At 32.7% G+C, this 26,542-nt stretch overlaps 1 protein-coding gene across 1 annotated transcript in view; it reads left to right on the forward strand.

Annotated features, from left to right (window-relative positions):
* LOC113392720 (uncharacterized protein) overlaps nucleotides 1-26,542 on the forward strand; it is a 173,308-nt gene that overhangs the window by 8,372 nt on the left and 138,394 nt on the right. Inside the window, exon 2 of the mRNA XM_064220783.1 lies at nucleotides 20,533-20,643. Within this exon, the coding sequence (XP_064076853.1) occupies nucleotides 20,533-20,643 (111 nt within the window). The remainder of the gene's footprint in view (nucleotides 1-20,532; nucleotides 20,644-26,542) is intronic.

Raw genomic sequence — 26,542 nt, forward strand, 5'->3', positions numbered from 1 at the left:
ACTGATTTCCCGTCACCCACATAAGTTTGATAGTCCGCGGAAACCAACGGATGCCGGCACATCGAGTCAAAGTTTTTGGTATTAAAAAGAAATATTTTACTTCGTCTAATTTGTTTTTTGGTATTTTATTGTAAGCAACTATAGGTAAATGGATTATAGATTTGTTGTATTGAGTTTGTGCATATGTTTGGCCTTGAAGATGTCTAAAAACTCTTTCATAATCCTGCATTGTTGTTGCATTATGTTACTGGAACTTTACTGGACTGATCAACGCGATCCATCAGATCCACCCAGACGTAATATATTTATTGTCTAATCGCTTACCCTGCATGTCCATTGATGCGGAGCGAGCATGCGAAAAAGCACATTTACCACCTGATGGAATCGGTCACTACCGCCCATAGAAAATGGCGCTGTAAGAAATATTAATCATTCATTACATCGCTAATGCGCCGCCAACCTTGGGAAATAAGATGTCATGTCCCTTGTGCCTGTAGACACACTGGCTCAGTCACCATTTAAACCGGAACACAACAATACTGAGTACTGTTGTTTGGCGGTAGAATATATGATGAGTGGGTGGTCTCTACCCATAAAGCCCTACCACCAAGTAAAGATTGTGTTTGTTCATTGAAACGGAACGGAGCTAGGCCTCTCGCAGATGACGAGTCCAAGATTCATTCACAGAGGCGGTGGGGCCTTTCAGTTTCATTACAATTGTACAAATTTCCACAAGCGACACCATCCCGCGGTGGTTTTTTTATCCGCTTTCCCAAATCGATGTTCTACCTAAATTTCATAAATTTTATACAACTCTATTGGTCCAAATTTGGATAGCTCCGCTTCGCTCCTCTTTTCTCTGCACCAGTGGACAGGCAGCCTTACCCTGTGACCGCCAGTCGTAAATGTGAGCGAAAAACCCCAAAAGAGGTCTCATAAAATGTACTTAGCGGAATTGTTGGTATGTGATGAATATCGCTAGATTTTAAAGAAATCAATTATTTTTGGTTTGTTATATGCTTGATTTGATTTCGAACTATAAAGAATACTATTAATATTAATAATATTTTTAATTGATTTGTATATCAAAAGTGCATTATTGTATACAAAATCACAAATCTGTAATATTACACGAAAATTAAAATAAAATAGTAAATAATAACGGCCATCAAATATTTGCCTTTATATAAACTGCAAATAATAACATTAGAATAATTTGGAATTAATTTTATAAGGACAAAATTATATTATAATTATTACAATAGATCTAACCAACCAACAAGTTATTTTGGTTAATTATATATAGAGCTTTACTTTTGAAGGTCGAGAAAAAACACAACTCTTTTCTTTGGAGACACTAAAACTGTATTTTGATTTGCAATTTGTATAATAATTTTATTATACATGATATTGAAATTTAATTAAAAGTTACATTCGTGCCTATTACGGGCAATGACTCCTTCTAGCATTTCTTTATATTTGCTTTATCCTCGGTATCATAGTTCTTCTTATGTCCGTACCAGCCTCGTCCCTATTGGTCAAGCAGTGAAGTCAATGTTCTCTGTCCGGTGCGCTTGTGACCTGTTGTATACGCTTGCTCAATTTTTCCATCGTTTGATTCTCATCTCCATTTTAAATGATAAACCAAACTAGTCACGTCTATACATTGTTTTCTTTCGTATTTCAATAATTTTCTAACAGTATTTAAGGCTGCGTTTACACAGTTTCTCAAAAGAAGCAACACTACGGGTCCACTCGCCACTGAAGCCGGTAAAACCATAAAGGTCAAATTATTGCCGCTGTGGTACCACATCTTCTACGGCTTCGTATGTAAGCAGCCTTGTTAATTACCAAGCATGCTTGTTCAATTTTTTTAAAGGAAACATTTGTAATCTGTTTATGTAATAATTTGGTAGTTACAGAGCAGTGTTGTTCAAGTATTTTTTATCTTTGAAAGCGCAGCACTTAGTACTTGGTATATACCTATTAATTTTTGTAAATTTTATAGTTACGACATTTTATCTCCGGCGGCAAACTCATTAAAATACTAAAACTAAGTGCTGAAAGTTAAAAGCTTATCGTTTGGCAAATTGGCTATGTAATTAATCTCGAAGAATTGATTAATTTAACGCCTCGTCGTTATTAACAATATCCTCAATGCTCCCCTTGTGCTACCCTTTTGACTGTCTTAAGAGAAGATTTAGGTTTCCGACTTCAAAGAAGGCGGATATTGTATATGTCGCTGTGTATATGGCGGTGGAATAACTGGCGTATAAGGATTCTCATTTAGACTAACAGTTTCATCGATCAATGATTTCATGATATTAATACAAAAGCAAATACGTAAGTTTTTAAAGTTTAGTCTATTTAGTTTTATCATTCTATTTCTAATTACATATGTATTTATTTATATTTATAGTTATGTGTATTATGTAAAATTATATTTTATATCCAGTATAGGATTTTAGTTATTGTACCTCTTCCCAAATTTGTTTTACAGCCAGTCCTCTGACCAAAGCATGTTTTAGCGATAAGGCCGCCTGTTGCATTCGTGCAACTTTTGTAAATGTTAATCCTTATGTGTAATTTATTTTAAGTATTGGTGCAATAAATCATAAATAAATACATCTTGTCATTCTAATTTTATAAATATATCGTTGAAATATAAAATATAAATATTTTTGATATCAAAAATAGTTTTATAAAATATCACATTTTTTTATAATGTATGATGTTCGTTATTTAAATAAATAAAACTCAATTTAATATAGAAATATAATTCTATTTCAGAACACTAATCTCATAAAATCAACAAAACCACCGATCGTAGCATTGATTAAATAAAAAATAATATATTTTTATAAAAATGAAAGGGTTCCTAACGGCCAGTAAACATGCTTAAATTTATGAGTAATTACGCAATAAAATAACGAAACTTTAATTAAATTCTAAGAAAAAAACGAGGTCAACAAATAATTACCGAACATAAATGAAAATAACTAAAGATTTATCAATTTCAAAATGTCCCAGTTTGCCGTTTACCCTTGTCAATCTTGTGTTCATTCGTTCACTCCCTGACGGTGAAGTGAGCGAGGTCTGGAATGACTCATGCGAGATGATTGAGCTGATTGAAAATCTGTGACCTACATTACACAAAAAAAATATTATCATAATTTACTTGATTGAATACTTAAAAGGATTATAATTGAAATAAAATAATTCACTCCTTTACAATTAGTTCATTAGGAGGTGTTCATTCTAACTACTAAAACGAATTTGAATGTTTCATTTCTAACTACATAACATAATTATAGTCTTCGTTGTTCACTTACACCCTTATCACACGAGAGTGTAGGAGCGGATGTCCGCCCTGTCAATCTTTTTCTCGTTCGTAGGGAATGAATGGCAGATGAATGAGCCGGATCTGGAGCGAACGAAATGATTAAATATGTGTATAACCCAGTTACCATACTGTTTTGTTTTTAAAGAAAATTAGGAAGATTTTTTTAGATATTATTTGGTCTTATTTGCTGATAAATGGCTTGTCAATCTTGTACTGATTCATTCAATCAAATCAAAGGAATGATGACGAGTAAGGATGCCGAGGTATTTACATGTGATAAAATATCCAACAATGCAAGCAGGTTTCCTCATGTTTTTTCCCTTCATAGCCAAGCACGAGATGAATTAAAATCACAATCATAAGGCACATGTATGTATGTTTTCAAAAGAAACAACGATCGGTTAAGATTCACGTGTTCAAACCATCACGGTTTATGTAGAGTAGACATTAGAATTCAACCAATTATCAGTGAGATTTTCAGCGCTTGTCTAGAAAAGATGCTCCTGTTTTTTAGTATACTATCTTCACGGAAGAGTGTGGGAATTAGCAGGAGTGCAGTAAACTAAAATATTGACAGGAAAATTACATTATAAAGAAACCTTGTATTGGACACTTCAATTGTTTTTGAAAAATCAAGCTTAGGAGATGAAATCTCTAATGTAAAAAATATCAAACTGCGATAAATTAACCTCCGTTATATAAACGTTGAGAACGTGTTGCTTTTCCAGGGTACGCGTTTTGATTGGTCAACCAATATTATTAATTAAAATATTCTTTTCACAATTTTTTACGTTATTATAAAAATATAAATGTATCTATAATATTTTTAAATACAAGTTCTCTTGCCCTCTAGATGGTATGTATTATTATAAAAAAATTATAGTAACGTTACAAGTATTTAACTTACAGACGATGTTTCGTTGGCGTTTTTTAAAATATGTGCTATAATTTTTCAAATTATGATAGATTCGAAGATATGCGAGAACAGATGAACAAACCTATATAGCCAGCTGAAATCATACGAAGAAGAAGTTATGTTATTATCCGGAACAATATATTTTCTAGATGTGAATCTATTGATGTTACATTCTCCTTGCGAAATAGATTTCTTGAATGTTCCATTTTTTCTTAATATAAACAACAGACATTACATTACTTAACAATATATTGTTTCTTGTAGAATGTTTGTAAGAGAGTTGTAGCCTAATAAATTATTATAACCATCCATTTTCATATTTCTATAAAAACGCGAACTGGTGATAAGTTTGGACTCGTGATCGGCAGCGTTATCGTAATGTCGTTTACGCGCTCCCTTGTAGTATGAGCGTATTTTTGAGACATTATAGAGAAATATCGCTTTATTACAAGCTACTACGTCAGTCATACGAGTAGATAACAGTATTTATACTACTAAAGTCGATAGAGATTTAAAACCATCTGAACTGACTGACTGTCAATCAAATTGAAGCGAGAATAATTGATGCAATAAAGTATACATTTTACACCTTCTGTTGAGCAACTAATGTTGGTTTAAAGTATAATTCGAATAATATGAATGTTTTAAAATATTTGAATGTAAAAATATATATTTGCCATTATCGTTTACTTCTCAGTCGGCTAGTTTTCACAATCGTATGAAATAAATTCGATATCCGTCAAATTTATGATCTGGTATGTAATGAAATTAAAACCCTGTTAATGTCACTCTGTCGAAAGTCAATCCTTGATGAGAAAACTTGATGTTTTTTCCAGAAGGTTGCTCGAATGAGGATTGGGATACACGTGAAATCGAATAGCATCCGAATAAGATCTCGGTTTCCTCGCAATGTTTTCATTTTCCACGTACTCATCTCCACGAGCCCATCGAAATGATATACGTTTTAATAACTTGGCCATCTTTTAATTTAAGGCTTATATTATTGGTATAAAGTGTATGGTAAAATTAATGTAACCTTAATTCAAGTTTGTACATATAAAATAATATGCTTGTTTCAATTAGGAAATTCGAGCAATTTCGTTTAGTATAAGTGATTAAATTGGTCTTCGGGGAGTAGTCATCGTAATAATACCGAATTTATGGTTAATATTTAGAGACCTTTTAACCCCTTCTATAGAAACCTTTTATTTAATAAAATTCTGAGTACACAGAAGATATATTTAAAATTTTAACTTGGTTGGTGCGTCTGTTTATTTTTTTTAGGCAGTCGTACGCCCTATGTTTTCATGGTGACACTTATAAACATTTTTGTGTAGTCATTTTACAGGGTTATTAAATGTAAAACTACCACACCAGTTTGGTGGTGTAGACTTTATCGAGAAGACTCGACTTGGAAAATATTTACAATTAAGGTATCTGTAGTTAGTTTTGGACTCTATATGTAAATTAAATAATTTTTAAGGACGATACTTCTAGTACTGTCATTAAGAATAATTCAATTGAGGAGATAATCTCTCTTCCTTCTTCTTTGAAATCGGCCAACAAATTATGATTGACATTACAATAAATCTGATTATGGTATAACTAGCTGTTGCCCGCGGCTTTGCTCGCGTGGAGATTAAAATATTACGTAAATTTGAGACCTCTTTTTAAACTACATTTGTGGTTCGACTTTCGTGGGCTGAGCTCACTCTCGAACAGGCTATTTATAAATGTTCATGCGAAAAACAGTCTTCTCTTAGGTCTACTCCGGCCATTTTAAAAATTTGATCTTCTGCTTTATTAATTGTTATAGCGAAGCAGACTTTAAGCGTGAACTGTATTCTCTTGAACTTAAAGGGGTATTCTGATGGTATCGAAGAGATCGTGGAATATAAACTATTTCTCTTTTAGCACATTTAGTGATAACTGTAGCCTCTATGACACTACGATGGAGTGCCGTTACGGTTAGTCTGGTGCCGTTGCACAATTTTGGAGGCCTTAAATTCTTCATTAAAATTATTGGCGTTTAAATCTTCTAACTTAAAAAATGACGGACTTCCAGACTAGCCTATATAAGAAATATCAACCACTATTACACCCCATAGGGGCGAAATATGCAGAAACGATTAAATATATATCTACTCATTTTTAACCATAATCCCAAAAATAGTTTTATGTTTCTAGCTTAAAAATGACGAACTTCCATACAAACTTTCAATCCCTATTTTACCCCCTTTGAGGTAGAATTTCCAAAATTCTTTCCTTAGTGGGACTAGTACTCAATAAAACGAACCTACTCACCAAATTTCAAAGCCCTTACTTTAATAGTTTACATTCGGCGATGATGAATCAGTCAGTCAGGACTTGTTATTTTATAAAATATACTTAATCTGTGCTTTTCGACGTTATTTGTGGGATGACTAGATCATGTCAGCAGATGAAGAAAAATAAATATGATAAATATATGCTCAGGTTAAGAGATTATACCCTCGATGTACAACAATATATATTTAAAAACAACATATACTAACGCCTAACAAAATAAAAACATTACATTAAAAAATACTTAAATTATTCGTGCCCAAAAAAGTTTTACTTATTATTTTTTTATAAGTAAACTACAATATACAGTGTTGCCCCCTGTAAGTTTTATATTGCTTATTCTACTAATTTATAACGACTATGAAAAGTTCCTGATTCTATTCCAATCCAACTTCGACAATTCCTCACAAAAGTTTTCTTGGTGGTAGGGCTTTGTGCAAGCCCGTCTGGATAGGTACCAACCGCTCATTAGATATTCTACCGCCTAACAGCAGTACCCAGTAATGTCGAGAGAGCCAGTGAAACAACAGGGACACAACATCTTAGTTCCCAAGGTTGGTGGCGTATTGGCGATGTAAGGAACGATTAATATTTCTTACAGCGTTATTGTCTATGGGCGGCGGTGACGACTTACCATCAGGTGGCCCATTTGCTCGTCCACCAACCTATAACATAAAAGACCGTACCGCAACTGAATTTACAACGAATACGTTTCGATTCGAGAGCGATGATATGAAAATTGGCTCCCCGGTCGATTGGAAAGGTCTCGTGTGTCTAGTTCCAGTAATTAAGTAAATGGCGGTTTTCCGTCGAGATTTAGCACAGCGAGGGCAATGACCGATTTGTGGAACACATTAATGTTACCTATTTAATAATACGTATCATTTTTATTTTTATCATCTCGCTAAGTTATTTACACGTAGAAATAACACATACAATTGTACGCAACACAATATTATTTATATCCTTACTAGTTGAATCGATGGTTTTACCCATGCGACTTAAATAAAACTTTACCTATACACATAAACCGTTTAACCCCCATTCTACCCCCGAGGAGCGGATTAAACAAAGTAATTTCATCTAAATCGGCTTAGCGATTCGAGCGTGAACTTGTAACAGACAATATTTAAAAAAAAAATGTAAGAAACTTTAAGTTACTAGCAGCTTAGAAATTTGTATTTGTAATTTATACTTATATAAGCAAAATTACTCTGTCTATCTGTCTGTCTTACACGGCCACTGAACTGAATTTGATGAATTTACGAAGGCTACTTTTTATACCTAGCACCCGAAGAATAGCCCCTTAAACGCGAGCGGACAATTATTTATAAGACTTTCGTATTCCCCCCTTTTAAGTTTTTTATATTGCATATGTATGCGGACGGGCGAAAGAACCACCTGATAATGATCACCACTGACCACTGACATTGGCAATTTTTTTTAACCATTCCTTATATCGACAATGCTGATTCAAAAGGCTAACATTAGAGTAAGCTGTTCTCATTTATACTTGTATAAATAGTGCAGCTTTCCTTATTTGTTAATCAGAAATTGATATATATGTATTTATCTAATTATATACATAACATAACATTAACAGCCTGTAAATTTCCCACTGCTGTGCTAAGGCCTCCTCTCCCTTTGAGGAGAAGGATTTGGAGCATATTCTACCACGCTGCTCCAATGCGGATTGGTGGAATACACATGTGGAATAATTTCGTTGAAATTAGACACATGCAGGTTTCCTCACGATGTTTTCCTTCACCGCCGAGCACGAGATGAATTATAAACACAAATTAAGCACATGAAATTCAGTGGTGCTTACGCGGGTTTGAACGCGAAATCATCGGTTAAGATGCACGTGTCAGATTAATTAAGAAATAAATAAATAATTAGACAATTACAAACAAGGCTTACACTATGTGTTGTATGTTTTAATCAATTCAGTAATAATAATAATTTAATTTAAGTTATTTTTGAATTGTGTTGATAACATTGATTTTAAATAAGAGGGTACTTTGACTTTTCTGTTTATTATTGTGAGTCACGTGATTTGTAGTGAGGCTTATATAAGTGATGGACACCGACGTTCTGAGCCGAGGTGCGATCTCATAGGAGACACCCTCAGTACGAACGTCACTCTCGAGCCCAAAAGGGTTCACCTTAAGGCAGAGTTTTAACACTCGCCCCAACGTTCGGTGACGCTGTAAAGGCCAGTAGGGCCAGAGAAAGCACTACTCAATCAAGATACAAAAAAAAAAAGGTACAGAACAATTTTACTTTACACTTTACTCTTCTTGGAGCAGCAAGGTGCTAACATTTAAGGTACGATATAATTTTGTGATATAATATAATTGTTATTGCTTGTTAAATTATTGATGAATATATGAATTGTGTTTTTGCAATTATGAATATACAAAGTTAGTATAATTGTATTTAACTAATATTACTGTATTGTTAGATATTGAAAAATAGTAATTAAGTTTCTTGCCGGTTCTTCTCGGTAGAATCTACATTCCGAACCGGTGGTAGCTTTACTTTAAATAGTTTGTTAAATGACAATTCAAAAGTGCTTGTAAAAGCCTACTTGAATAAAGTATATTTTGATTAAGGTAATTGGTTTTATTGTAATTATTAATTGATACAATGTTACGATTACTATAGCTTTTATAATGGCTAAATAAATATTTGTGTTTCATATATAATTTTATTGTCTTATAACCTTAAAATATAATAAAATAATAAAGAAATAGAAATTATTTTAAAATATATTGACATAATGTATTAACTCTCTATAAAAAAAAATCTAACGCACGCGTTCTAACCACTGGGCCATCTCGGCTCGATTCTATGTCGAATGTTATTTATTTAGCTTTTGTCCTCTCGTGGTTGGCTATAGACCTATAACTCGCGACGGCGCGCGTGTTTCAGTATTACCAGCGTGCATTAATATTAGTAAGCGACGCTTGTTCTCACAAGACATCTTAGTGTAAGTGACAACTAAGGTTATAATATAAGAATAACAAAAAAATATAGATTATTTTTAATCAATTTTACATGGAAGGGCGAGAGCGATTCGTAAGCGTATATATCTATCTTTATTATATTATTATACGAGGCTAAAAGGATCATTAGTGTAATTATCTATGAGTTGCGATGTTCCAAATTATATTGGATTATAAAAACATCAAAGATTGAATAAAGTATGTATATTCTTAGAAATAATCTTTCTATGATTATGATGACGTAAGAAAGTTTTCTGATAAAATATTTTCCTTTAATTGACGATAATGGCTAATAAAATTATACGTATTTTTTTTTTAATTTTTTAAATCCTTTACATAAGCTCGTATTTGTGGGAACATTAGTCATTTATTTTGAATATACTCAATCTGTACTGATATTATAAATTGCGAAATTAACTCTGTCTGTCTGATTCTTGCTCTTTCACGGCCAAAACACTAAACCGATTATTTTTTTACACGTTGCACCTGACGACCAACAACTTAAATCGCAAAGCCACGAGTGACAACTACTTACATACCTAAAAGTATGTGTAGTTAAAATCATTTCTATATATTATGTGTAATATTTAATCCGTTGTCCAGTCCACCTTTGTCTATATGTTTACTGTTAATTAAAAAAATATATATATTAAAATTTTCATAAACGAATTAAATTGTTATGCAATTATCATATAGAAACGTATCGTTAATCCCCGCTGTAAACACGAGCTCAAAGAAACTAATATCACAATGCAACCTCCTCTGTCCCTCTTTAAACAAGAACACAGACAGAAAGTAATATCGCTCGTAGGTAGGCAGCCTACTTCCAATATTTTCCCGAGCCACACGTATTTGAAATATCACGCTGTATAATAAATAAAACAATTCCTTGTCCGATGTAGATGATGTTCTTGATAAAAACATTCGAACTCGAAAAAAAAAAACAATTGATTTAATTTATGAGCTATTCTCGTGTGTTTAATTAAAAACAGAACATGCGTATCTTAACTGAAGAGTTCGGGCTAAAAGCTGAAATTATATAGTGAGTTTTCAGCCGTGAAGGAAGACATCGTAAGGAAACGTGTGTGTCGGATGTAAGTCTGTCTCATGTGAATCCATTTAGCTGCAATTATAGTCTCTTATAATAGATGCCATTAGTGTACTCTTTTAACAATGAAGTGCAATATAAAAGCGATGGAAATCATTTAAGATGAGTGGATTTCTATACAAAAGAGCACTACTTCTCCGACTCGGCGTTCGAGGTGTACAAAAACGTGACAAAATCTCCATGTTATAGGAAAATTCTAACATAATAACCATGCGCCTACCTACTCGTGGAGCCTTGTTACGGAATACGCTTTCAATTCTTCTCAGGAAAGGTCTATCTTGGGTAAATTTTTGAATACACTTTTATTACATTGAACTGTATTAAACAATTAAGATTGTAATTATATTTTCACTCATAATTAAGTGATTGTATATAAGATAATTTAAGCTGTATTTTTGTATTTTTAATATAATGTACAAAGTAACCAATATTAATGAAATAGATACACTATGAATATGGCACTATGGATATGGTACTATGTATGTATGTATGTATATGACACTCTTTTGTTATACTTTCTCGTCTCGACCCACTTTTTTACGCCCCCTATGCTACGTGTATATTTCCTTTAAACGCAGACACCATTTTACTTAAAGTATTTTATTATTGTTAGAGTATTGTTGTTTTTTTTTTTGATTCGTGTAAACGTGGATAAAGTGATATTATTATTTTAAAAAATCTGCCATACTGTGTAACTACACAGGGATATAACAACACAGTTCCCAAGGTCGGTGGGACATTAGTTATGTAAGAAATGTTTACAGTTTCATACGGAGATACTTTCTATAGGCAGTTGATCACTTATAACCAGGAGGTCCATCAGCCCGTCCTCATACAGAGATTTCACGTACTTGATTAGTATAATTCATCTCGTGCTCGGCTGTGAAGGACTACTTAATTAGGAAACCTGCATATGCCGCATAAAATTATGCAAAATTTTTATCGAGCATTCGCGTCAAAGCATATTGGTATTAGCTGAAAAACTTCATACCTTCTGTAACGAGATAACAGACTTGTTTATTTACGAGATATAACTTTGCACTGTAGCCGTATGTGTTTTATATATTTTTTTTAATGTATATACAAACAGACTGAGTTATAATATGATATGTCAGATTACTTCAATTGCCTCATTGTAAATCAGGTTTGTTTTAAAAGAGAAATTGTACAAGATTATTGAAGGCTCTCCTCGCTGGAGGCTGCTTTCCGAGACGGTGGTATAGTTTAAATATTGACGGTTGAAAAAGGCTTTATTCAAAAGTGTACTCGAATAAAATATATTTGATTTGATTACCAGGAGACTATGACCAATGAAAGGTAGAAGTATGCCATATTAAATAAATAAAGCACTACCTTTATTTACTAGGTCGTGCAGGTAAAATAATATTCGACTTGACTTAAGCCATCTATTGTATGATGATGGTATTATGTTAGAAACTCGCGTATACTGTCAACTTCAAGTCTTTTTCCATGTAACGTAACAGATCTGACTGTACCAATGTTTGTACTGTTCGTTTTTTGTCCACTACTTTTCTCCGAGTGGTTGTATTTGAATCATAATTAATATAAGCAATTTGAGGAAAATATATATTAATTTAATGTTTCCTTCTACTCATATTTCGATTTTTTTTTATATTGGTAACACTGAAGTTCATCAATAGCTAACAAAAGAAGGTTTTAATTTATTCTATATTCATATTTGATTGTGTTAATGATATGAGCACAGACTAAAAACATTAATATTTATTTCTATAAAGTATTGTCACGTGTATTGTGTATACGTACATATAGCCTAGCCTTGTTGCAGCAGTATAATGTTGAGTAAATTTTTCTTTTCATTCAAACCACATAACGCCATTCATAAATTTACAAAACATTCACATTTTGTAAATCGACGCAACTCGCTCGGATGTGAAACTGGAACATCCTTAGAAAAAACTAAGATTTCTTAATTGTAATAGTTGTTCTGAATACATCATTTAAAAATAAAATTCAAATAATAGAACATTATCTGAATTTAATTTAAAATATTATTACACGAAAAAATATTCTGGCATTAAGACTAGCTATTCGCCCCAGTTTTGTATGGGTAGAATGATATAGATAACACAGTTGTATTGAAGGACAATATATATGGAGGTAGGGCTTTGTGCAAGCCCGTCTGGGTAGGTACCATATATTCTACCGCCAAACAGCAGTAACAATACTTTGTTGTGTTCCGGTGTTCCGGTTGTCTATGGGCGGTGGTGACCACTTACCATCAGGTGGCTCATGGGCTTATGTTAATTAATATTTCCATCTCATACTCTTTCTCTTCCTTGTATATATTATATTATAAAATTAAATATTTCTGTTTCATATTGTTATCGTTTTAATTCACACGGGATCTTCAAAAACAATTTTATCATTTTTATTTAATCTATTTGATAGTAATACATAATATGTAGTGGAAGCAACTTCATTGTTAGACTACATATATATATAATAGAAACATAGTTTTTTTATATGTAGTGTTAGAAGTATATCAAGGAGTAAATGATCAGTAGGGGTGGCATGGGTGAGATTATAAAAGCTGCTGCACACCGAATTTAGTTTCACGGTGATGTGAACTAGATTAGGTAATTCCTATCCGTTTGTAGAGCCGTCTTCACTATATATTTATTTACGTGTTCAGTGTTTTGTTTGTTCAAATTATTTTGATTTTGCTCATACGGGTTTCTTATCATTTAATTGCAATAAAAGTAATTATTGATCTCGTTTTGTTTTTTATTTTTTCTTTTTTAATAAATTTCACTATTGGTGCTAATAATAGATATTAAGAAAATATTTACTAATAGTATTTAAAACGGAATATTTACCATAGCTCAATATTTCGACATTATCTACGAATGTCTTGTTCACGAGAATATCGAGCTCCACCAAATAAAAATAAAAAACATGGTAAATATCCCGTTTTAAATACTGTTAGTAAACTGTGATGTATGTGGGATAGAAGATGACATACATCATTTCCTAGTGGAATGTGCCCGAAATGCAGCCACGCGACAGGAGTTGATGCGACGTTTTAATGTAAATTTATGGGAAGTTGGCGTTCTTCAAAGCGCACAGTCTATACCCGACTCGGATATAGCAAAAATGATTTACCAGTTTAAGTTAAAATAAGTTGTGATTAATAGTTTATTCTTATTGTTGTTGGTCGTGGAATTGTTACTAAGGGAACGATGGGACTGACATTTAGCTTTGTCGCTAAAAAGTCCCAAAAAAAAAAGTAGGTTAAAAAAAAAATACTGTTAGTAATAAAAATAACCATGTTAATTTAAAATCTTTACTAATATTATAAATGCGAAAGTATCTCTGTCTGTCTGTTTGTAACGCTTTTACGGCCAAACCGCAGACCTGAATTCGATTAAATTTGCTAAGACTGGAAACAGAAGCGATACCAGTAATTACAGGCCTATTTCAATACTCCCATCTAGTAAAATATTCGAAAAAAATATTTTAAATCAACTTCTCGTCCATTTCGGTACAAATACTATTTTTCATAGTGAGCAATTCGGTTTTACAAGAGTAAGCTCGACAACTGATGCGGGAATAGCACTTCTTAAACATATTTACGATGCTTGGGAAAAATCACAGAATGCTATTGGAGTATTCTGTGATTTGTCTAAAGTTTTCATTAATGGCATAAAGTCTTTTGGATCTACGATAAAAATGGGTGTTCCACAAGGTATGATATTGTGTTGTTTGCTGACGATACTTCACTGATTTAAATAATTTAGTTTTGAATACTCAAAAAACAAAATGTGTAGTTTTTCCCCTACCCAATTTTTGAAAGCAAAATTATAATATATCTTTAAATGGTGGCTGTCTTGATGTAGCCGATACTACGGTCTTTTTGGGAATAGCATTGGACTCCAAACTTCAGTGGAGTCCTCATTTATCATCCCTGACAGGAAGACTCAGCGCCGCAGCATACGCGGTTAGAAAAGTTAGACAACTAACTGATATTGATACCGTTCGTCTAGTATATTTTGGTTATTTTCACAGTATTATGTCATATGGCATATTACTTTGGGGTAATACTGCAATATTATGTAAATTCACAGTAGCATTGATCACTTTGATAAAATCAGTGATAATCATTGTATGTGCACAAGAAGTAAGGATAAGCTTAGAACGCCAAGTTTCCGACTCCGCAAAGTCAATAAATCATTCTTGGTGCAAGGTATCCGCTTCTATAATAAAATTCCGCAGACTTTTTTAACTTTGCCGTTTCATAGATTCAAGTCAATTGTAAAAAATACATTGGTAAAGAAGGCATATTATTCGATACAAGAGTATATTGATGATAAAAAAGCGTGGAGTTAATGCTTGTTGACTTCCAGGCAGGAGACATAACATACATATATAATTGTATTTAACTAACATGACTGTATTTTTTGATGTTGAAAAAGAGTAACTACTGAGTTTCTTGCCGGTTCTTCTCGGTAGAATCTACATTCCGAACCAGTGGTAGCTTTACTTTAAATAGTTTGTTAAATGACGATTCAAAAGTGCTTGTAAAAGTCTATTCGAATAAAGTATATTTTGATTTTGATTATGAAGTAAGCTTGAACCCCAAGAAAGGCTTTTTATAACTAAAACAAAAATCGCGAGCGAGGCTGCGAACCGGTGTGAAAATAAATTTGGTTTACCTAATTAATTCATTAAACTTAACTATTATAAAATATAGACAAAAAAAGAGAATATTTTTAACAAAAAAACCTAAAATGTATACAACTACAAACAATTTCACTTTGCAATATGACGTAACAAATTGGTCTGCCTTTGAAACCACGACGCTAGTTTCCATATATTTGCCCTTCAATCTCGAACGGCTGGACGGATTCTAATAAATTGTAGCATAGCGGTATGCAGTGGGATACAAGATACGTACATACTTGAAGTAAAAAGTAATATGTAAAGCGAATAGCGGGGTCACTAAGGACTTTTTTAAACTAAAGTTTTGCTAGGAGTAAACGTACGACGAGAGATGATTGTTTTCTGTTGCCTGACTCGTTAGTCTAGTCTTGATATAAGGTTGGAGATCGCGAGGATCTCGGATCAAACCCCAGGTCAGGCCGAAAAAGTTATTGGGTTATTCTGTCAAAAATTGTCAGGAACAACGCCATAAAGGGTGCTTCAGGAAGCACGCAAAGCCGTTGGTGCTGCGCCTGCATTCTTTGTGGTCGTGTAAGATTTAATGGATTTGTGAGATTATGAGAGAGTTTGCGCACACACTTGTGCGCCATAATCCTGTGTTGTTGGCTGGTCACCCATGAGACTGGCCAACGTTATACGATACGTTGCTCAAATCCCACTTTTAATCCTATTCTCTTTCATTTTTGGTGTTTCCCAGTGCTTAAGAATAGTTTTTAATCCATATCTACTGATTTTATACGTGGAAGAGAAGAAGAGAAATAAACAATTTTAAAATTCGAGTATCGAACAGATAGTGCTGTCAAATAGATATACCGATAAAACCAGCCCGAAGCCACGAGGCAGATAATTAGAGTTATGACAGTAATGTTTTAATACCGACAGGGGATTAATGTGTAGGCTACAATGTGTAGTAATAAAACACAGTTTACAATAAAATATAATATCACTTATATTTAAGTGATTGTATTAAATTCCATTAACGATGTCGTAAAAGTGATTAGGTCAGACAATTGTCATCCCATTGAGTAAGAGGCACTTATACTAATAACTACGTTATAAATCTTAGTGTCAAGTAAAGCTCTTAGGGTGATAATCTTATTACAAGGACGCGTTAATAATAGCAATGAAATAACGCACACATGTACAAGATATACATGAAACTAGCGGTTATCGGGCCGCTTCATGAGATTTTATTTTTATTTTTATCTTATTTTCCTTTCCAGGGCGTTTCTACTAATAACTTATTACTTTATTGCCGATCGAATCGAAACGTTATCGTTGCCATTTAGTCGATTCGTATTCTACAAACTCAATGATCCAGTTACGTTTCGGTCGTATTTAGATATAAATTAATAGAATTAACCCTCAAGTAACGTTTTAGCTGAGTTTTATCTTCGTGAGGAACGGTCAAAGTTCGATCGGAATAGAGCCGGGAACGTATCATAACAGCTATATGTGAGTAGAATTACCCCTTTAAATTACGTCCTTGAATTCGTTTTTTATGTATAATTACATTAAATTCATTAATCGAAGTATAAGTATTGTAGCGAACAGCAGAATATTGTGATTGAATATATAGTTATACTATATACAGAGCAAACCTAAAATGAAAAACAAAAAAAAAAAAAAAGAGCAGAGCTGTCGGGCTACCGGGCTACCGGGCTACGCGGGATACCGATATAAAGAAGAATTTGGAAAATTGCTTGATTAGGTACAGAGGAAACAGGACCGGCGACAGTGGTGCCCATTAGGGGAGGCCGATGTCCAACAGCGAACTTTTGGAAAAGTTATATATATATTATCACCATATATAACATTCTACTTATTTTGTTTGTATATATTACCATATGTAATGAGTTTCTGATTAAGTCTTAAATTTGGTACTCGGTAGCGGGTGACTTCAGGTATAAAGTTCGCCTTTTATGCCAATTTCGTTGGTCGTCAAAGGTTTTCTTTTTCAATAATCCGTAGCTTTATTTGCGTGTGATCAAGGGATATTATATTGTATATTAAATAACAGATAATGAAATAAATCAACAACGTTAGAGAATAATTAAATGACAAGAAATAAAATTGTTATTATATGTGACTAAAATAATTACAAAAAAATAATTTATTTAAAATAGTATAAACTGAAAAGAGAGACTTATTCCTTGTGTGATGATTTATGGTGTCGTCGGCGTACAGTGCTAAGATAGCACCGTCCACATCCGTGTATCTGCTGTAGTAGACGGGTGACAGGCAGCTTCCCTGGGGTACACAGGCTCGGATGCTATGTCTGATATAGTACACTGGTTTAGCGTAAATAAACTTAGGCTGATTAATAAAAAAACTAAAATTGTAAAATTTAGCACACCAAACGTGCAAAATGTAAAACCCGATGTACTTATCAATGGGGAATCGATGGATCCAGTCGAAACAACTAAATTTCTTGGCCTTACTCTTGATGCCAAGTTACAGTGGCTCCCCCATATAAACGGATTGGCGGGTAGACTGAGTTCTGCGGCATTTGCGGTTAAAAAAATTGATTATTTACCGATGTTGATACGGCTCACCTAGTTTATTTCAGTTACTTTCACAGTATAATGTCCTACGGTATTATGCTTTGGGGTAACGCAGCCGCTATCCATACTATATTTGTGCTGCAGAAAAGGACTATTCGCGCAATCTATAACCTAGGAGCCAAGGAATCATTAAGGTATAAATTTAAAGAAATTAAGATATTAACTGTTGCTTCTCAATATATATTCTGTAATGTTTTGTATGTACGGAAAAATATTAATGTTTTTATGAGAAATTGTGATTCTCATAACACTGGTACAAGGAACAAACACAATCTTGTTACTCCTGTTACTCGACTGCATAGAGTCAGTAACTCTTTTGTGGGACAATGTATACGCTTCTACAACAGGATCCCAGAAAGCGTTCAAAATGCTTCTGTTGCCAAATTAAAAAAAAAATGTTATGGAACGCTTGTCTGCGAAAGGTCACTATACAGTTAGTGAGTTTATGTTTGATAGCACACCTTGGGAATGAAACGATCGCCTCCTGGCTGTTTTTATTCATATACAATTATGTATCTAATTAATTTGCCAAAAAAAAAAAAAGACCCGCTGAGTTTCTTTCGCCGGTTCTTCTCAGGTCAGGGTGTTCTTTTTTCCGAACCGGTAGTAGTGTTTAATTTGACCATCAATAAGTAAGTGTAATGCTTCTATCTTGTATAAAGGAATTTTGAGTTTGAGTTTGAGTTTGGATGGGGCGTTCCGTGGACAGGATGTCATCAACCGCAACATGAAATTAAAAAAAGATTTTAAATTAACAGGGTTATTTTTATTGCTATAAGTATTTGAAACGGGATATTTACCATGTTTTTTATTTTTATTTGGTGGAGCTCGATATTTCGACATTATCTACGAATGTCTTGTTCACGAGACTGAATAAAAATTAAAAACATGGTAAATATCCCGTTTCAAATACTGGTGCCTGTAGTTTCACTGACTCACTTACCAATTTCTGATAAATACTAATACAGAATAAGCAATTACTACATAGGCTAAATTCGAACAGTCAAAATATCGCAATATACATGTTCTTTAGGACCTCGTTAATATTTACTTCCTATGTAATTAATTTCAAATAGAATCATTGTTAAATATATTTTGAATTTCTCTGTACTGTTTTCATCCGCCGCTAAATTTCCGCTCGAAAATAAATTTAGTTACTAAAGCAAAAACTCGATTCCAAGTTAAATTAAAATTATGCTTTTAATTAATTTCGATACTTTTTAATAGCTGCAAAAATATATCCTGTGTTTCTATTTCAAAGTAGCGACCCGACCTGGCTTTGCACGGATGTACTAATAAAGAAAATCATATTATGTACCCACAGGAATAATGTACTCTTTCTACCAGTATTTTGTTTTTTATAATTGGATCATTAATTTGTATTCAAACAATCATTTTGACTCTTTTTAATATGAGTATATATATATATAGATCTTATATAATCGTATTTACTTTTTTATGTTATTGGCGGACGAGCAAATGGGCCACCTGATGCTAAATCATCGCCCATAGACAATAGCGCTGTAAGAAATATTAACCATTCTTTACATCGCCAATGCGCCATCAACCTTGGGAACTAAGATGTTATGTCCCTTGTACCTGTAGTTACACTGGCTCACTCAACCTTCAAACTGAAACACAACAACACTGGGTACTGCTGTTTGTTGGTTGAATATCTGATGAGTGGGTGGTCTGCGTCTACCCAGACGGGCTCACAGAAAGCCCTACCACCAAGCAAATAATAAAAAGATTAACAATTATACATATTACGAGTAAATTTAAGATTCCGTATTACCTAAAAAAATACTTTTAAATATTTCGCAAGGGATCTCTAAAATAAAATGAGTGAAAAAATATACAGCGTGCCTCATATTTTTTCTGTATATTTTAAAATGGAAAAGTTACATTTAGAATGTAATGCCGGTAAAGGAGGTACGTGACCGCGACCCGAAATATGATTTTTTATTGTACGTAATATGCAATAAAAAGAATTCATGACAATATAATGAACTTATCGTGCTACATTTTATTTTATGGTAGGATAGGGTTTGAGAACCACACACTCGTTAATAATTCTTTTGAAAACATTTTAGTAAATCAGTGTTATTAATTGGGTCTCCAAAATTGGCGTAAGCTGTTTAAATAATAAGTAAGCGGCCAAAGAATGTATGTGGGAATTACTGCATATTTCTACTATTTTTTTTTCTAACAAATAACTGAGTGGCTGCGCATCCGTGGCAAACATGCCATGGACCCCAATTTAAAAAATCCTGTTCTAGCACGTGTATTTATCCATCAACCCGCAATTGAACAGCTCGTTGGAACAAGCTTAACTCTTCTCTTAGCCAGTCTTCGTCTTTATTGAATTTATTAATAAAAAAATGAAAAATTTTTTGACTATTTTTTCAAGACCACTTTATATATGAAGTTAGTGATGAAAATACTAATAATAGAGGTTTGAATGTTTAAGGCTATATCGTTTTACGTTTAATTAATTTAATAGTTCATTAAATAGGAAATTATTATAAATAATTTCAATTGTTATAAATATCATTTATTACTTTCAGCCGGTGGTCAAGGAAGGTTATTTGATGAAGCAGACGCGCAGCTTTCAGCGGTGGCAGCGGCGATACTTTAAGCTGCGCGGGCGCACACTATACTACGCGAAGGAGAAAGATGTAAGTGAATTATATTTTAATGTAACATGTGAGCCCTAAGTTATAACAGAAGTAAAATAACAAACACACTAGAACTTTAAGTTACTTTACAATATATATACGTTAGAATAAAATAATGTTCTATGATCTTCTAATTGTTTATGGTTACGGAACTAATTGAAAAATAAACAAAATATATAAATCGCTGAATGATATCCTAGTATCTAAATAACGGCCTATATTGTGTAGTGTGGAAGAGTCAGCAATATATATAAATATGTATGTTCTAACTACTTGAAACTACTGTTTTTATCATCAATATATATCTCTTAATAAAATTAAACGAAATATTAATTTTATTATGCATATCTCGTTCGTGAAGAAAACTATAGATATGAAAATTATCATTCGGATATTTATAAAGTCACAGGGACTTATAAAATGTTTTTGAAAGGCAATAGAATGTTAATGAGAGTAAGTTGAATTACATGATTTTATTCTCAAACGTAGCATTTGAGGTTAAAAATACATTTCATTACATCACAAAACATCGCGCTGAGAGTACTAGATATAATCGAAATATTCTCGGTAGTTAAAAAAGTTAGTAGGTGTATATATTTAAATATAAATAAATCTAGGAAGCCGATTCTAAGTTTGCCATTTATTCAAAACTTTGTATGTTTATTTAATTGCGATGATAATAAAATTTGATGTCATTAAGCTACTCTAAATACGAACCCAGTTTATAGTATTTCACATACTATATAATTCAGTCGTTTGAATAATTTGGCTTGATTTAACGAGTCCCAAACTGAGCAATCGAACTCGGATGGTGGATGTAAAGAGATCTCCTAGGGCTCCAATAACTTCGGGAGTCTTAATCCATTTCTCTTCCATTATTGTTTTTTAGATTATAATCGTGTATTCGCTGCAGGCGCACAATATTTTTGTATAACGAAGTTTTGTTTTTCGAATATTGAAAAGGACGTATCATGAATTTTTATTTTTATATAACCCGGTTGTACATTTAAACGTTGTTCTTATTTCGATGAGATAAAAATAAACAGTGTGTCGTCGAAAATTTGGATATTTTTATCGAATTACAACAAAGCCGAGGTCTGTTTGTTTTTACTCTAAACGATTTGCATACCTTTGGGTTAGACCACTGCACTGTATGGTGGTTTTCCAAGGTCAGTGCCTTCAAGGCCAGCGATTCATATGTAATTCACCCTTTACTGCAGACGTTTCAGGTGACCACTTATTATCAGGTGGACTACTCTACACGTTTGCCTAACATTTGATTTTTTATAAAACAGCGTGAACACAGACATACTAATACTGGTATGATATAATATACCAATGACGTGTTTTGTTTTGTTACCACCACCAGCTGGAATACTTTGACTCCCACTACTCAATATAATTATAGACATTTATCAATTACATTGTTAGGTATTTAGTCGTAACTTCTTGCTAAATAAATATTAGATAGAATAACTAGTATAGAAAAATAGATATTTATCAATTTTGGAAAGGAAAAAATAAGTTACAAGATTTGCCTATTTTTTTTTCCGATGGTAACTTTAAGCGCTGGGTATTATTATTATAGAAATGCATAGCATGTCTTTATATATCTTTAGGTAAATGTAAGTATACATTTTGAAAAAAAATATAATATTATACAAATTACTTTAAAAAATTCAAACCATAAGAGACTTCTTTTATGGTTAGGAACTGTCAGACAACATTTGGAATAGTTAATTATTTATTAACTATGCTAAATTTGTCGTAGTAGTAGTTGTTGTTGTTTTTGATTTAGTTATTTAATTCTAAAAGCTTTAAGAAGGCTGATAATACTGAGATGAGACTGTATTGCAGTGCGATGATCCTACTCGAAGTTCAAGAGATTTAATTCCATCAGACTTAAGCCGAGCGAATCCTTGCGCAACGGCTAATATTAAATAAAAGTGAAATTATAGATCCTTGCCGTACGTATAGTAAGCTCGTAATATTTAGAAGGGCGGGGATTACACCTGGGCAGTTCCGAGACGGCTGGGCGCCGACGTCGCCGATTAACAGACTAGTCAGTTCAGTTGCGCTTTAAGCGCCGGACGAGATAGACGGTTTTATATCGCTCGTACCAAAATAACCCGCGAGTATCTTAACATAGAATCATTAATGAAAACCTTTCTATATCAGCTCGAAACACCGTATAATTTTCTTTAGATACATAGTGTTTCATCGTAGCAAACTCTCGTAGTCGTTTCTCGTATGTGATGTGTGACCGTATGTTGTTGACCTGGTTTTAATTTTGACTCTTGCTCAATTGCCGTTTTGGCTGATCAGAGCAACGTATTTTCGATTTCGTAAGTATTATTTATATGTTACTAATTCTATTTTATATACTCAATAAATTAATTATAGGTAAGATAAGATTTATTTAAACGTATGTAGGTTATATTTAAAAGGTTTAACATTTAAATACTTAAAAACAATTATAAGGTATTTTTGTTGGTTTTTTATTACGCACAGTATTAAATACATAGAAAATACTCTAGACAATATCGTAATTGTATTGTGTAGAAAACTTAGAAGCTTATAATCAAACAATGGAACGAGCATTTCACCATTTGTCAAATGGTTTTGATTCTATTTCAGAACTTTATCCTAAAATAATATAGTTTAATATCTGCGTTCAGAAATTGCTGTTAATGTTGTTTTAATCGCTATTTTCAATAGACATTAAATAAAACACTATGTGGAGTGTGGTATATCATGACGTTTTACTTTTTTCATTAAAAAGTACTTTGTGGGCTTTGCTTGTAATGTCATATTTAAAAATTATTTACTAAATATTTTAATAATTTTATTACTGTTCAAAATATACATTCGCTTACGTTGGTAGATCTCAATCAATTAATTCAATATATTTTTATGATAATGAATGCTGTGACGTATTTAAAACCTTAATTACAAAAAGATCTGGAAATGCATTTCGATAGCTTCACTATTTATGACCAAAGACATTCGTAGTATACAAAGTATGTCATTCGACGCTCGCTCCGAGCGTGAAATATTGGGAACTGTTACACTTTGTATATTTACTCGTATATACTTAAATATATATATACTTAAATGTATATACTTAAATCAGTGGGATAAAACCCGGGTGCTGCTTGGGATTGAGAAAAATAATCGAGAAAAACAATCTATCCCTTATTTTAAATGTTTTCTTAAATATACGATACGTGTATTTACGCCATAGAGTGCATGAACGAATGAATCAAAACAAATGACGAATAGCCAGTTACTTTGATTTGTCGCTAAAAGTTGATGATATTTGATTGAAATATGTTTCTTAAAATGGTATTGCTACTGTTGAAATAGAATCTTGTTTCATAAATAAGTCATTTTTTTTTAAATATGTTGCTTTCCTTCGGTGGCCGTGATCAACGCACTATCGTGCCCTATAATAACAACATCACTACTTTAAATATTCTATTTTTTATTCATATGTATATAGCTCTATATATAGCTCACATAATAACTCAGCTCATAATTCACAGAGCACAAAACAACCACATTTCTATTAAATACATTTTAAACTGCTATGCATGTGTAAATTTTATTCCAACAGCTATACTAATAAATCCCTAACCGACAAAATCTCCTAAACGGAGAAGATTTTAGTATATATAATATTATTATATGAGAAGTTGAGTTTTGTGGTTTCATCCGCTTTAATTTTTGACTATTCATGTGACGAGTTTGAATTTCATGTTCTTGCATGTGATGATTTAATTTGTTTACATATTTCTAGAATATAATTACAGAATATATCACACATGATGACTCCGAACAAGGATTTCGAGCAGAATCTCCAGTTTTAATGATGTACCTCGGGGTTCAAGGCTCGTAGTTTTTATATGCGGGTTGGTCATAAAACGACGACCGCCAACCCTCGGGTTTGACTCGGGATTTTGAACGTTTGAAAACGTGTAATCGGGTAGATAACTTTATGTGATAAAAATTTAAAGGACACTTTGTTCGTTGTGTTTATGTAATGTTAAATTTATTTAATTATTCATTCATTCATGGTATGATTATTTTTAGTTAAATCTGAATTAAATAGAAAATAGCTAAAATCCACTCGGAGATGGCCCAGTGTTTAGAATGCGAGCGTCTTAGCCAAATGTTGCGGGCTCAAACCCAGGTAAGCAACTGAATTTCATGTGCTAAATTTGTGTTTATACTTTATCTTGTTCTCGGCGGTGAAGGAAAACATCGTGAGGAACGTGTCTAATTTACATTAAAATTCTGCGACACGTTTTTCCACCAACACGCATTGAAACAGCGTGGTGGTGGAAATCTTTAAAGATCAGTTTTAATGATTGACTTATACTTTATCTAAAATACAAGATCAAAACCATGTAGATAAGATATAAAACATAATTTCGAGAGAATACGATCAAAGCTATTAGAGTTCAATTAGTGTTATCTGTTCTCCGAGACGGATCTGTTCCCGTTTAGTTCTATCTGTCTCGTGCGGATATCTTTAAACTTAACCGACAGATTGTAACTTACGCGCTAGTCGGTAAGTTGTAAAGTACACTTCAGTTTAAATGGTTGATAATTAAAATATATTTGCTACACGAAAAGTTTATATTGATATTGATGACGAGGATATTTAATATTAAATGGAAAGGTGTAAAGGTAAATAATTCAAAGTAAATACTATAAATTAAATTTCCCAATAGGACATTATGGCGCTTTGGTATTTCTTCCTTTCCACTGACGTTATGATTAGATATCGGGGCGTAAAATTTACGTAAAATAATCCTGTAAATTACTAACATTATCTAAAACGGGATATTTACCATGTTTTTTATTTTTATTTGGTGGAGCTCGATATTCTCGTGAACAAGACATTCGTAGATAATGTCGAAATATTGAGCTCCACCAAATAAAAATAAAAAACATGGTAAATATCCCGTTTTAGATAATGTTAGTAATAAAAATAACCATGTTAATTTAAAATCCTGTAAATGTTTCAGTATAGTTTATTCCATCACGTCATTCCAGTGCGGAAGATTTTCATCCTACTCGTGCAGGTTTTCTCACGATGTTTTCCTTCACCATCGAGTACGTCAAATTTTAATTTTGCTTGCCTGGGTCGCAGCAATCGGTTAATATTTACGTGTTCTAATAAATAGGCCATAGCAATGTTTGGGTGTACAATATTTATAATGAAACTATCCTTGAGTTATACAATTAGGGGGTTGTTTATCAAGTTGCCAAAAAAACGCATTTTGCCATTTAATAAAAAACAATATATGATGAAAAATAATTTCATTAAAAACTTTTGACATTGACATTATGAATTACTAAATTAAACTCAGCTTCGGTCGAGTAAAATAATACTAGCTACGGTAGCCCTGCATTAAATTATTATTTGGAACACACTTTATGAATGCACCCATAAACGTCAAACATGGCATAACATCTTTTGACAAACATGGCCGTTCATTGAACTGTCATATCATTGAATTTCATAGATTTAATGTTCTCATTCGTGTCTTCTCCATTCTACGTGACATTGGCGAAATAATCTGTGCCCTGTGGCACAACTAAAAGCCATTAAACTAAGAATTGAATTGATTTAATGTCGGAATATCTTGATTATACGAATTTTGCGGATTTATGTTGTCGTCTAAAAATAATAATTTTTTAACGATCAATAATTGTGGATAGGTTTCGATCGGAGTAGGCCTGCACGAAATTATTAATATATATGATAATTTCATCTTCATACAAGCTAATAGTTCTATAAATTATTCATTTCACATATTCGGTTTCGACAACTATAATTAATTAATTAAATTCGCTATATTAGAACACTGATTTTTTAAATTATACAGCA

This window comes from Vanessa tameamea, chromosome 5 (genome assembly GCF_037043105.1).
Source record: "Vanessa tameamea isolate UH-Manoa-2023 chromosome 5, ilVanTame1 primary haplotype, whole genome shotgun sequence".
Taxonomy (NCBI): domain Eukaryota; kingdom Metazoa; phylum Arthropoda; class Insecta; order Lepidoptera; family Nymphalidae; genus Vanessa; species Vanessa tameamea.